Source organism: Oryctolagus cuniculus, chromosome X, assembly GCF_051225735.1.
Source record: "Oryctolagus cuniculus isolate XC-2025 breed Fujian yellow rabbit chromosome X, ASM5122573v1, whole genome shotgun sequence".
Classification (NCBI taxonomy): domain Eukaryota; kingdom Metazoa; phylum Chordata; class Mammalia; order Lagomorpha; family Leporidae; genus Oryctolagus; species Oryctolagus cuniculus.
Window position 1 is genome coordinate 10,390,887 of NC_142888.1, and position 13,976 is coordinate 10,404,862.

General features: G+C 39.3%; 1 protein-coding gene across 2 annotated transcripts in view; it reads left to right on the forward strand.

Annotated features, from left to right (window-relative positions):
• PDK3 (pyruvate dehydrogenase kinase 3) overlaps nt 1-13,976 on the forward strand; it is a 102,571-nt gene that overhangs the window by 65,186 nt on the left and 23,409 nt on the right. For both annotated transcript variants that reach the window (XR_016228472.1, XM_089324868.1), the window contains exons 7-8: nt 1,831-1,907; nt 3,590-3,691. Coding sequence is in view for 1 of the 2 variants with exons in the window: in XM_089324868.1 (XP_089180994.1) it covers nt 1,831-1,907; nt 3,590-3,691 (179 nt within the window). In the remaining variant the exon portion in view is untranslated. The remainder of the gene's footprint in view (nt 1-1,830; nt 1,908-3,589; nt 3,692-13,976) is intronic.

Below are 13,976 nucleotides of genomic sequence, written 5' to 3' on the forward strand. Positions count from 1 at the left end.
ATGTGAGGGAGCTTCAAAAGATTCCTAGAAACTCATGTTATTTTTTAACTGATTTTTTTCTATGAATTTTCTGAAGCCATCTCATTACAGTCCAAAAGACTATAGCAGACATAGTAAAGTGGCTGCATCTGGGTGTAGACTGAGGGGTGAGGTGGGAAGGATGGGGGACTTTTGCTTTTCTTTTTTAAAAAATAAATTCTAAAAAATTTTAAGTTAAAAACATTTTAAGCCCATTTTGGGTGGGTTTTTAGCTTAGTAGTTAAGATGCCTGTGTCCCATATTATATTATCTGGGTTTCAATCCCCGGCTCCAGCTCCTAACTCTAGCTATGGTGATGGCTTAAGTTATTGGATTAGTGCCACCCACTTGGAAGACTTGGGTATAGTTCCCAGTTTCTGGCTTTGGCTCTGGCCCAGTTCTGGCAATAGTGAGAATTTGGAGAGTGAATCAGTGGATGAGGGCTCTCTCTTTGACTCTGCCTTTCAAATAAATTTCAAAAAATCATTTAAAAAAATAAAAAGTTGGAGGCTGGCATTGAGGCATAGCAGGTAAAGTTATCACCTGCAATTCTAACATTCCATATGGGCACTGGTCGTGTCCTGGCTGCTGCAATCCAGCTCCCTGCTAATGTACCTAGGAAAAGCAGCAGAAGATGGCCCGAGTGCTTGGGACACTGCCACCCATGTGGGAGACTCAGATGAAGCTCCTGGCTTCAGCCTGGCTCAGCACTGGGCATTGTGGCCATCTGTGGAGTAAATCAGTAGGTGGAAGATACTCTCTCTCTCTCTCTCTCTCTCTCTCTCTCTTTCAAATAAATAAGTAAATCTTTTTAAAAAATTGAAAGCATTTGCATACACTACTAGGTAGTTCTTAAAATAATTGATAGTCAAAGAGTTCCCCAATTAGCATCAAAAGCCCCTGCTTCAGCTGCCCAGTTTTTGTGTGTCATCCGTCACACAGCCACTCCACAGCCTGTTTGCTCACCTGTAAACTGTACCACCCACCCTCTGCAGCATGAAGTACTGTTATGAGTATTCCACTGGGTAATGTGTGGGAAGGCCCTTTAAAGTGCTAAGAAACAAAGTTTAACTCTAGTTTACAGTGTTTTACTTCGCTGTATGAACTGGTGAGGTTGAAGTGCTGCTGTGGGTGAGTGTGTCTGCTTCTGCTTGGGATTATTCATGTAGCTTCAGTCTCTTAAGTGATTTGGGGTTGTGAGGAGGAGAAAGGACTAAATTTTTGAGCAGCTGATCTCTGCACATGTGCTTGCCAGTGTTTGATGTGGGCTCCAGTATTCCTCCCACTTGCCTCAGAAGATCCCTGATGTGAGGAGAAAGGACTGTAGGTCTCCAGGAGTTCAGTTGCTACCTGCCGGCAGCAGGAGCTATGAGAACCTTACATTCTCCTCAGCAATACGCCTTCCTTGTCTTAATTTAGCAAAATGTAACACTGGTGGCTACACGTTCGCCCTGCTGACCAGTTGGGTCAGTGGCAGGGGTGTCCTCCACTTGGAAGAACACAAAGTGACCTTTGGACGTCTCATGTAGTGCTTGGAATGTTATGACATAGGTTGTGCTGTGCTCATCTAAGCATCAGAGAAACTGGGTGATTTGTCCAAGGCCACATAGCTGGGAAGTGAAGGAGGTAGTTTTCACCCCAGGTTTGTTTGAATCCAAAGCATACACTTTTGCTCAGCCCTGCCTTTAGAGGTGGGAAGCTAAGTTAGCTTTTTCTCAAGCTGTTTTCTGAACCTGGAAAGTACAATGCAAACATCATTGTTTACTTTGCTAGTTTTGGTCCTTATTCATTGATGGTTTTGTCTCTTTTCAGCCAAAGCACCAGACAAACCTATTCAGGTAGTTTATGTGCCCTCACATCTGTTTCACATGCTATTTGAGTTGTTCAAGGTAAGTGGAATTTAAAAACATGGAAAGAAGTCTTGATTTTAAATTACTTTGATTCAGGGCATAATGGATTCATTAGATTAGCATAAGAAAAAGATTTTGCATAACCATTTAAAAAATTCTATTTCTGATATCCTGTGGGTTCTATAATTTGTACACTGTGAGATGAAAACTTGCTGTGTGCAGTATACTTTTTGTGAATATTAGTACATATTGATTTTCAAACTTAATTGTACTGTAGTGACTTTATGCAAAATACATAACTGTTTTTCCTTCAGTTATGAGATTAGAGATGCTTTTTAGTTTCCAAACCTGGCAAAGGCTTTATGGGTCATAGCCAGATAAAAATAAAACATATTTATGCCTCTGAACATTAACTGTATTGATGCATTAGTAATTGTTCCAGTCCTGAGAGATCCTGTAATCCTTTTGCATATTTGAATCAAGTCAGAAGATCTGACAGAGGCAGCTGAGAAAGATGTGATGGGCTGGTCCAAAAAGCACAAAAGGAAAAAAAAAGAACTCTTCTGAATTTTCTACTTAAAGCTGTTGTTTTTGTTAACTGGTAGCTATTGACATTTACCATAGCAATATTATAGGCACAAGGCATTTGAGTTAAGCATTTGATTTCTTCCCATGTGTAAAACACTAAATTGAACACATGAAAAAATCAATTATGCTGATTTGCTTCCAAAAATTAGAATGTTACTGACATAACCGTGAAAGGTTGAGATGGGCCTTCAATTATGAGCTTGCACTTCAATAGCTGTGGCTTTTTCAGAATTTCTTTTTAACTGATATTTCTTCTACTTATATTTCAGCCAAATGGTTGATTTTTGTGGGAAGCGTGAATCCTTTGAGTTTTTCTGCCTTCCTTAGAGGAAAGGTGATCTATAAATGCAGACTGATAAATAGGATTCAAAGTGCACAAATCAGCCCCTGCAGCCTCATTACTTGGGATAAAAAAATTCCTCTGGGTTGAGTGACTTAAATACCCTGAAGCAAGAAAAAAGATAAAAGAAGGAAATGAAGAAAAATAAATATTTAGCATGTTGGTTGGGACTAAAAATAAATGAAAAATAAAGTATCAGGAAATTTTTCCTTGATCTGAACACATGTTCAATAGCTAAGCTTTTTTTTAAAAAAATTTTATTTTATTTAAAAGGCAGAGAGCCAGAGTGCAAAAGAGAGAAGAGAGAAAAAAGAGAGAAGCAGAGAACTAGTGAGCGAGCATGGCGGGAGGAGCAAGTGAGTGAGAGTGAGCCTCTATCCCCTGGATCATTCCCCACATTCCCTCAACAGTCAGGACTGGGCCAAGCTAAAGCCAGGAACCTGGAACGCACGCCAGGTCTTCCAAGTGGGTGGCAGGGACCCAAGTACTTGAACCATCACCTACTGCCTCCCAGTGTGCGCATCAGCAGGAAACTGGATTGCACGCAGATCCAGGTCTCAAACCAGGCACTCTGATATGTGAAGTAGGCATTCCAAGTAGCATCTTAACCATTAGACCTAATGTCCACACATAGCTTAGCTTTTAAGAGGGAAAGAAATGCCACAAAAATCCAGCTGATATTTGCTTCACGAAGGAATTATTGTATGTAAGTAATGTTGTGCTTGTTTCTTTTTTAAAATTGTAGTTTAAAAGTCAGTGAGTGGTTTGGTTAAAAAGACATGTCTTCTTCTAGAATTCAATGAGAGCAACGGTGGAACTCTATGAAGACAGAAAAGAGGGCTACCCTGCTGTTAAAACCCTGGTTACTTTGGGTAAAGAAGATTTATCCATTAAGGTAGCTGTTTTATTTGCATGCATTCTTTTTTATTATTTATATAAGATGAACAAATTTCATGTGTTTCATATATATAGATTTAGGAGCATGGTGATACTTCCTACCTTACCCTCCCTCCTCCCCATGCTCCCTCCCTCCTCCTTCCTTTATTATTCTTTCTTTTAATTTTTACAATGACATACATTCAGTTTATTTTATAATCATAGCTTAACCCTCCACTATGTAAAGAATTCAACAAATAGTAAGAAGGAAAAAAACTTTTTCAACAGTAGAGGCAAAGGCTGTAAACAATAATCGAATCTCAAAATGTCAGTTTCACTCATATATATTTTTTGTAGTCTATTAGTTACCACAGATCAGGGAAAACATATGGTATTTGTCTTTTGGGGACTAGCTTATTTCACTAAGTATAATGGTTTCCAGTTGCATGCATTTTGTTGCAAAAGACAGGGTTTTGTTCTTTTTTTATAGCTGAGTAGTAACTCCATAGTGTATAATATATACCACATTTTCTTCATCCAGTCATTGGTTGATGGACATCTGGGTTAATTCCATATCATAGCTATTGTGAATTGAGCTGTAGTAAACATGGGGGTAACAGATAACTCTTTCATATGCTGATTTAATTTTGTTTGGGTAAATTCCCAAGAGTGGGAATTGCTAGGTCTTATGATATGGTAGATCTGTTTTCAGATTTATGAGGACTCTTCATAACATCTTCCACAATGGCTATACTAGTTTACATTCCTACCAACAGTGTATTAGGGTACCTTTTCCTCCACATCCTTGCCATCTTTTATTGTTTTTTGATTTCTGTTTGATTTTATTTCTGCCATTCTAACTGGGTTTAGGTGAAACCTCATTGTGTTGATTTGCATTTTTCTGATGGCTAGTGATCCTGAGCATTTTTTCATGTGTCTGTTGGCCATTTGAATTTCCTCTTTTCATATCCTTTGCCCATTTCTTAACTAAATTATTTGTTTTGTTGTTGTTGAGTTTCTTGAGTGCTTTATAGATTCTGGATATTAAACCTTTCTCAGTTGCATAGTTTGCAAACATTCCTCCTCATTCTTTTGGTTGCCTCTTTACTTTGTTGAGTGTTTCCTTTGCAGTGCAGAAGCCTCTTAGCTTGATGTAATCCCATTTGTCTATTTTTGCTTTGATTGCCTGTGGTTCTGGGGTCTTTTCCAAGAAGTCTTTGCCTATGCCAATGTCTTGCAGTTTACCTAATGTTTTCCTTTAGTAATTTGATGGTATCAGGTCATAGATTTAGATCTTGATTCATTGAGTTGATTTTTTTTCTATAAGGTATAAGGTAGGGGTCTTGTTTCATACTTCTGCACTTAGAGATCCAGTTTTCCCAGCAGCATTTGTTGAAGAGACTTTCCTTTCTCCAAGGATTAATTTCAGCTCATTTGTGAAAAATGAGTTGGTTATAGATGTGTGGATTGATTGCTGAAGTTTCTCTTCCATTGCATTGGTTTTCATGTTTATTTTTTTGCCAGTACCAGGCTGTTTTGATTATAACTGCCCTGTAGTATGTCTTGAAATTTGGTATTGTGTTGCCTCTGGCTTTGTTTTTATTGTTTAAGATTGCTTTATCTATTCTGGGTCTCTTATATTTCCATATTAATTTTCTTATTTTTCTAGATCTAGATAAATGTGTCATTTGTATTTTGTTTGAGGTCACATTGTAAATTATTTTGGGTAGTATGGAAAATTTGATTATATTAATTCTTCCAAACTATGAATGTTGAAGATCTTTCCATTCTTTCAAAAAGATTTATTTTATCTATTTGAAAGGCAGAAATACAGAGAAAGAGAGAGAGAGAGAAGAGAAGAGAGGGAGAAGAGAGGGAGAAGAGAGAGAGAAGAGAGAGATTTTTGATCTGCTGGTTTACTCCTTGAATGGCCGCAAAGGCTGGGACCAGGCCAGGCAGAAACCAAAAGCAAGGGGCTTCCATATCTCCTATGTGGGAACAGGGGCCCAAGCATTTCAGCCATCTTCCACTGCTTTCCTAGGTACATTAACAGAGAGTTGGATCAGAAGTAGAGCAGCTGGGATTTGAACTGGTGCCCATAGGGGAAGCAGGCACTGGAGGTGGAGATTTAATCTTGTATGCCACAGCACCAGCCCCACATTTTCCCATTTTTTTATTTCTTAAATATTTTGTAATTAATTGTAGAAATCTTTCACCTCCTTGATTAAACTTATTTCAAGGTATTTAAATTTTTTGTAGCTATTGTGAATGAGACTGATCTTACAAGTTTTTTCTCATCCATGGCATTGTCTGTGTTGATCTTACATCCTGGAACTTTACCAAACTCTCTTATTAGTTCACGTAGCCTCTTTGGTGGAGTCTTTTGGTTCCTACCATCCCACCCATACTCCCATCCCTCTTCCACCGCCCTCTCTTATCTTGACTCATATTTTTTACTGAGATCTATTTTCAATTGACTTTATACACATATGTTTAACTCTATATTAAGTAAAGAATTCAACAAATAATATGAAAAAAAAAAACCTGTTCATCAGTCAAGAAAAGGACTGTTAAAGTCAGTGCTTCTCTTTTTTTTATTATTTATTTGACAGAGTTAGACAGTAAAAGAGAGAGACAGAGAGAAAGGTCTTTCTTCCTTTGGTTCACCCCCTAAATGGCTGCTACAGCCAGAGCTACACTGATCCGAAGCCAGGAGCCAGGTGTTTCCTCCTGGTTTCCCATGCATGTGCAGCGGCCCAAGCACCTGGGCTTCCCGGTGCCTCCAGTGCCTTCCTGGGCCATAGCAGAGAGCTGGACTGGAAGAGGAGCAACCGGGACTAGAACCCTGTGCCCATATGGGATGCTGGCACCGCAGGCAGAGGATTAACCAAGTGAGCCATGGTGCCATCCCCAAGTCATTGCTTCTCAAAGTGTCAGTTTCACTTCTACAGATTTCCTTCTAGGTGCTCAATTAGTTATCACAGGTCAGGGAGAACATATGGTTTTTGTCCCTTTGGGACTGGCTTATTTCACTAACTATGATGTTTTCCAGATTCATCCACTTTGTTGCAAATGACTGGACTTCATTTTTTATAGCTGTCTAGTATTCCATGGTGTATGTATCCCATACTTTCCTTATCCAGTCTTCAGTTGACAAACATTTGGGTTGATTCCATGTCTTAGCTATTGTGAATTGAACTTCAATAAACATGGGGGTGCAGATAACACTTTTATTTGCTGTTTTCATTTCCCTTGGGTAAATTCCCAGAAGTGGGATGGCTGGGTCATGTGGTAGTACTATTTTCAGATTTCTGAGGTACCTCCATACTGTCTTCCATAGTGGCTTTACCAGTTTACATTCCCACCAACAGTGGGTTAGGGTACTGTTTTCCCCACATCCTTGCCAACATTTGTTGTTTGTTAATTTCTGTATGATAGCCATTCTAACTGGGGTGAGGTGAAACCTCATCGTGGTTTTGATTTGCATTTCCTTGATGGCTAGTGATCCTGAGCATTTTTCATTTGTCCGTTGGCCATTTGGATTTCCTCTTTTGAAAAATGTGTAAGTCCTTTGCCCATTTCTTAACTAGGTTGTTTGTTTTGTTGTTGAGTTTCTGGAGCTCCTTATATATTCTGGATATTAATATTTTATTAGCTGCATAGTTTGCAAATAATTTCTCCCATTCTGTCGATTGCCTCTTCATTTTATTGAGTGTTTCTTTTGCAATACAGCATCTTGTTAATTTGATGTAATCCCATTTGTTAATTCTGACTTTGATTACTTATGCCTCTGGGTTTTTGTTTTTTTCCTGTGCCAATGTCTTGCAGGGTTTCCCCAGTGTTTGCTAATGATTTCATGGTATTTGGTCATAGATTTAGGTCTTTAATCCATTTTCAGTGCATTTTTGTGTAAGGTGTAAGGTAAGGGTCTTGTTTCATAATTCTGTATGTGGAAATCCAGTTTTCCCAGAACCATTTGTTGAAGAGACTGTCCTTGCTCTAGGAATTGGTTTTAGCTCCTTGGTCAAATATTAGTTGGTTATAGATGCCTAGATTGATTTCTGGTGTTTCTATTCAGTTCCGTTGGTCTATCCATCTGCTTTTGTACCAGTACCAGGCTGTTTTGATTATAACTGCCCTGTAGTATGTCTTGAAATCTGGTATTATGATGCCTCTGGTTTTATTTTTGTTGTATAAGATTGCTTTAGCTATTCAAAGTCTCTGGTGTTTCCATATGAATTTCAGCATTATTTTTTCTGTATCTGAGAATAATGTCCTTGGTATTTTGACTGATGTCACATTGAATCTGTAAATTGCTTTCGGAATAATGGACATTTTTATGTTATTGATTCTTCCAATCCATGAACATGGAAGATTTCCCATTTTTTAAAAATATCTCCCTGTATTTCTTTCTTTAATGTTTTGTGATTCTCATCAGAGATCTTTGACATCCTTGGTTAAATTTATTCCAAAGTATTTGATTTTTTGTAGCTAAATTGTGAATGGGATTGATCTTAGAAGTTCTTTCTCAGCCGTGCCATTGTCTGTATAAACAAAGACTGTTGATTTTCGTTTATTGATTTTATATTCTGCTACTTTACAAAGCTCTTCTATGAGTTCCAATAGTCTCTTAGTGGAGTCTTTTGGATCCCCTATATATATAATCATGTCATCTGCAAATAAGGTTAGTTTGACTTCCTCCTTCCCAATTTGTATCCTTTTGATTTCCATTTATTGCCTAATGGCTCTGGCTAAAGCTTCCAGGACTGTATTGAATAGAATTGGTGAGAGTTGGCATCCTTGTCTGGTTCCATATCTTAGGGGGAATGCTTTCAGCTTTCCCCCATTCAATAGGATGCTGACTGTGGATTTTTCGTAGATTGCCTTGATTTTTTTTAAGAGATGTTTCTTCTATACCCAATTTGCTTAGAGCTTTCATCATGAAAGGGTGTTATATTTTATCAAATGCTTTCTCTACATCTATTGAGATAATCATATGTTTTTTGTTCTTCAGTTTATTAATGTGATGTATCACATTGATTGATTTGTGAATATTGAACCTTCTGTGGATACCAGGGATAAATCCCACTTGGTCTGGGTGAATGATCTTTCTGAAGTGTTGTTTTATTCAATTGGCTAGAATTTTGTTGAGGATTGTTACATTTCTGTTCATCAGGAAAATTGATCTGTAGTTCTTTCTCTGTTGCTTCTTTTTCAGGTTTAGGAATTAAGGTGATGCTGGCTTCATAGAAAGAATTCAAGAGGATTCCCTCGCTTTCAGTTGTTTTTAATAGCTTGAGAAGAATTGGAGTTAGTTCTTTAAATGTCTGGTAGGACTCAGTAGTGAAGCCATCTGGTCCTGGGCTTTTCTTTGTTGGGAGAGTCTTTATTACTGATTCAATTTCTGTCTTGGTTATGAGTCTGTTTAGGGGATGTCTTCATGGCTCAATTTAGGTAGGTTGTATGTGTCCAGCAGTCTATCCATTTGTTCCAGTTTCCTGGTTTGTTGACATACAGCTCTTTGTAGTAATTTTTGACGATTCTTTTTATTTCTGTGGTGTCTGTTCTTACATTTCTATACTTTTATTAATTTGGATATTCTCTGTTTTTGTTTTTTTTTGTTAGTTGGGCCACTGTTGTGTCAATTTTGTTTGTTTGTTTTTTCAAAAAACAACTCTTCGTTTTGCTAATCTTTTGGATTGTTCTTTGGATTTCAATTTTGTTTATTTCTTCTTTAATTGTAATTATTTCTTTTCTCTTACTAGTTTTAGGTTTGGTTTGCTGTTGTTTTTCTACATCCTTGAGATGATTTGATAGCTCATTTATTTCTTGCCTTTTAAATTTCTTGATGTGGGCACCAGTTGCTATAAACTTTCCTGTTAACACTGCTTTTGCTGTATCCCATAAGTTTTGATATGTTGTATTGTTGTCTTCGTTTGTTTCCAGAATTTTTTTTTTATTTCGCTTGTTTGATTCTATGACCCACTGTTCATTCAAGAGCATGTTGTTCAGTCTCCATGTATTTGCATAGGTTCTAGAGATTCCTGAGTTGCTGATTTCCAGCTTCATTGTATTGTGGTCAAAGCTGCATGGGATTATTTTGGTTTTTTTAAATTTGATCGGACTTGCTTCATGGCCTAGCATGTGGTCAGTCCTAGAGAGATTCCATCAGTGCTGAGAAGAATGTTTATTCTGTGGCTGTAGGATGGAAAGTTCTGTAGGTATCTCTTAGGTCCATTTGGTCTTTTTTTTCTTTCTTTCTTTTTTCCTATTTGGTCTTTAGTGTCAATTAAATCTGTTTTTTCCTTGCTGCTTTTTGGTCTGGTTGATCTGTCCATTGCTGAAAGTGGGGTATGCAATCCCTCATTACTATTGTATTTGAGTCTGTGTCTGCTTTTAGATCCCTTAACATTTCTTTTATAGCCAGGTGCCCTGTAATTAGTTGCATATTTATTTATAATAGTTAGACCTTCCTGTTGAATTGATCCCTTATTCATTACATAGTGCCCTTCTTTGTCTCTCTCTCTCTCTCTTTTTTTTTTTTTGACAGCCAGAGTGGACAATGATAGAGAGACAGAGAGAAAGGTCTTCCTTTGCCATTGGTTCACCCTCCAATGGCCGCCGCGGCCGGCACACCGTGCTGATCCAAAGCCAGGAGCCAGGTGCTTCTCCTGGTCTCCCATGGGGTGCAGGGCCCAAGGACCTGGGCCATCCTCCACTGTACTGCCGGGCCACAGCAGAGAGCTGGCCTGGAAGAGGGGCAACCAGGACAGAATCTGGTGCCTCGACCGGGACTAGAACCCGGTGTGCCGGCACCACAAGCAGAGGATTAGCCTATTGAGCTGCAGTGCTGGCCCTGTGTCTCTTTTAACAGTTTTTGTGTTCAAGTCTATTTGTCTGATATTGAAATGGCTACAGAAGCACTTTTTTTGGTTTCTATTAGCATGGAATATCTCTTTACATCCTTTCACTTTCAGTCTGCGTGCATCCTTGTTGATGAGATGTGTTTCTTGTAGGCAGCAAATAGATGGGTTCTTTAATCCATTCAGCCAGTCTGTGTCTTTATAACTGGAGAGTTGAGGCCATTTATATTCACTGTGATTATTGATAAGTAATGACTTTGCTCTGCCATTTTTCCATAAACATTCCTGTTGTTTACTTTGGATTTCCTTTGTATCTTTCCTGGGAGATTTTCTTTCTTTACCTTCTTCATAGTGATGACCACATTTCTGTGTGTAGCACATCCATAACCATCTTTTGCAAGGCTGCATGGGTGGTGACAGATTCTTTCAATTTCTGTTTGTTATGGAAGGTCTTTATGTCACCTTCATTCATAATGAGAGTTTTGCAGGGTACAGTATCTTTTTTTAACAGTTTTCTTCTCTTAAGACTTGGAATATATCTCACCATTCTTTCCTAGCCTGTAGGATTTCTGATGAGAATCCACTGTGAGTCTAACTGGAAATCCTATGAAAGTAATCTGGCGTTTCTCTCAGGTACATTTTTAAATGTTTAATTTTTTTTGCTCTGGGGAGTTTGATTACAATGTGTCTTGGTGAATATCTTTTCTGGTCATGTCTATTAGGAGTTTTATGTGCTTTCTGTACTTGGATGTTCCTTTCTTCAAATTAGTCAAGTTTTTTGTTATTATTTCACTAAAAAGGCCTTCTAAGCCTTACTCTCTTTTCATGCCTTCAGCAACTCCTAGAAGCTGTATGTTGGGTCGTTTGATAGTATCCTGTAGATTCCCAACAGTGTTTCTTAGCTTTCTAATTTCTTCCTCTTGTTTTTGGTCTGACTGTATAATTTCCTTTGCTTTGTGTTCTAAGTCAGATATTCATACTTCTGCTTCATTGATTCTGTTGTGAAGGCTTTCCACTGCATTTTTTATTTGTCTTATTGAATTCTTCATTTCCAAGGTTTTATTTTAATTTCTCTTTAAGATCTCAATTTCATGAGAGAAATTTTCTTTCATGTCATGTATGTATTTCATTAGTTCATGCATTTATTTCTGATTATTTGTAAGTAATCCTATGATCAATTTTTTGAACATTTCTGGCATTTCTTCAGTCTCTTCATCCTCACAGTCTAGTATTGAAGTGTTTTGTTCTTTTGCAGGCGTCATGTTGTGTTCCTTATTCTTCTTTCTTGAATTGGTGCATTTGTTATTTGACATTTGTGGAGGTAGTTGTTTGCTTTTGTTGCTCCCCCTCTTCATGGAGGAATGACACTGAACCCTGCCTAGGCTTCGCATCCGAGTCACGGCACCATTATGTCGCTCCCCGTCTTCGTGGAGGAACGACACAGGACCCTGCACTGTTCTTTCGTCTGCTCGGCCCTCCCTGGGTTTGCTGCTGGTTCTTCCCGGGTTGGCTACCGACCCTTCCACCTCCGTGGAAGGGCGGTTCCCCCTGCCACATTCCCCACTTCCGCGGGGGAGCGGCACACCGCCGGCCGGCTCTCTCGGGGGCTGCACAGGTGTTCCTTCAGATAGATGTTCCCCTTAGATGTTCCTGGTGCATGTTGTCTCTCTCCTCCTTTATAGTCCTCCTCCGCCAATCCCAACTCTGCTACCCACACGCCGAGTACGCTGCTCTCCTCCAATCAGGAGCAGGTCCCACAGTTTACTGGTTGAACTGGAGGCAGCTGTGTAGAAGCTGTTTCCCTTCTCAGCGCCATATTGTGGGAAAGCAGATGCATAGAATAAGTCTTAATTCCAGTAACTTAGTCTAGTCCGAGTTGCTCCCAGTTGCTCCCCACAGCTTTTTTTTTTCTCACTGAGGTGGCTTTCATCTTTGTACCATGCCTCTATAGATCAGTAGAGTGTCTACTTTTTGAGTGAATCCGTAAAGGCATGTGATGGGTGTGGCCAGAGAACTCTGTTCAGTGCTCCAGGGTGAAGGGAGTGTCTATGGTGACACGTGGGTTGAGTGTGGTAAATCTCTCTCTCTTTTTTTTATCAGAGGAAAGGTCTGTTCTGCTCTGTTGGCATAGACTCAGCTCACCTCCTCTCCTCAAAGGACATCAATGCCTGGGCACTATCCCCAGTGGGTATTATGTTGGTCCATGCTGCCACAAGGACCACACAAAGTATCTGTGTAGTCCTCAGTGTAAGCTTACATTCCCCAGCAATGTCCCTCACCAGGTAACCAGGGAGTCCTGATAGTGTGGAGTCTTCCACAGTGTCTGCCCAGTGTCCCAGCCACACCCTGAGCCCTCCCACACAGCCTCAGTGTTTTCATAGTCCTGGCACACAAGCCTTTTACAGTCACAAGCACCCAGCCTCCTGTCAGTTATCCCCACCAGACTCAGGAGTCTCCACTTGGCTGGTTGCTGGGCTCAGACACGAGCTGGCGCAGCTGTTACATATGTTCAAAATGGCACCCGCTCTATCAGCTTGTTACAGGACGCTATTGCATGGTGATCAGGGAGAGAGAAACGTACTCCCCCCCCCCTTTTTCTCCTCTAGTTTGGTAAGTATACTATCCCCTACAGAGCTCCAAGCTAGATTCCCTCCAGGCTCTTCCTGCAGCTTTATTGCCAGTGGCTTGTACTGCTGTAGTCTGGTTTCACCTCACTCTCCAAAACTGATGCATAGGTTCTTGGCTGCTGGGGTCCTGAGTTATGGGCATCCATGCCCTCCAGGTAGGTCTACTCTGCCTCTCTAATTTGTGTGAAGTTTCCTCTGGTATTTTCTCCCTCGCTCTTCACTGAGACTTCACTCTGTCACCTTTTTTAATAAACTATCTTCTCCTAGACTAGATCAGTAAGCTCCCTCCCTACTCTGCCATCTTAATCCAATCTTAGTGATCTTTTGTATTTTTTTAGTTGCAATTTTGTCTATTGCTCCTCTAATTTTAATTATTTCTTTCCTCCTACTATTTTTTGAGTTTGGTTTGTTGTTTTTCTAGGTCCTTATGATACATCGATAGCTCCTTTATTTGATGCCTTTCCAATTTCCTGATGTAGACACTAATTGCTGAAAATTTCCCTATTAACACAGCTTTTGCTGTATCTTGTAAATTTTGATGTTTTATTGTCATTTTAATTTTTCCAGGAATTTTTTAATTTCCATTTTGAGTTCTTCTATGACCCACTGTTCAGTATCCATATGTTTTCGTAGTTTCTAGATATTCTTAAGTTGTGAATTTACAGCTTCATTTGATTGTGGTCTGAAAAGATATATGGTATGATTTCAGTTTTTTTTAATTTTCTGAGACTTGCTTTATGGCCTACCATATGGTGTATCCTAGAGAAAGCTGTGTGAAAAGAATGTGTATTCTGCAACTGTGGGATGAAATGTT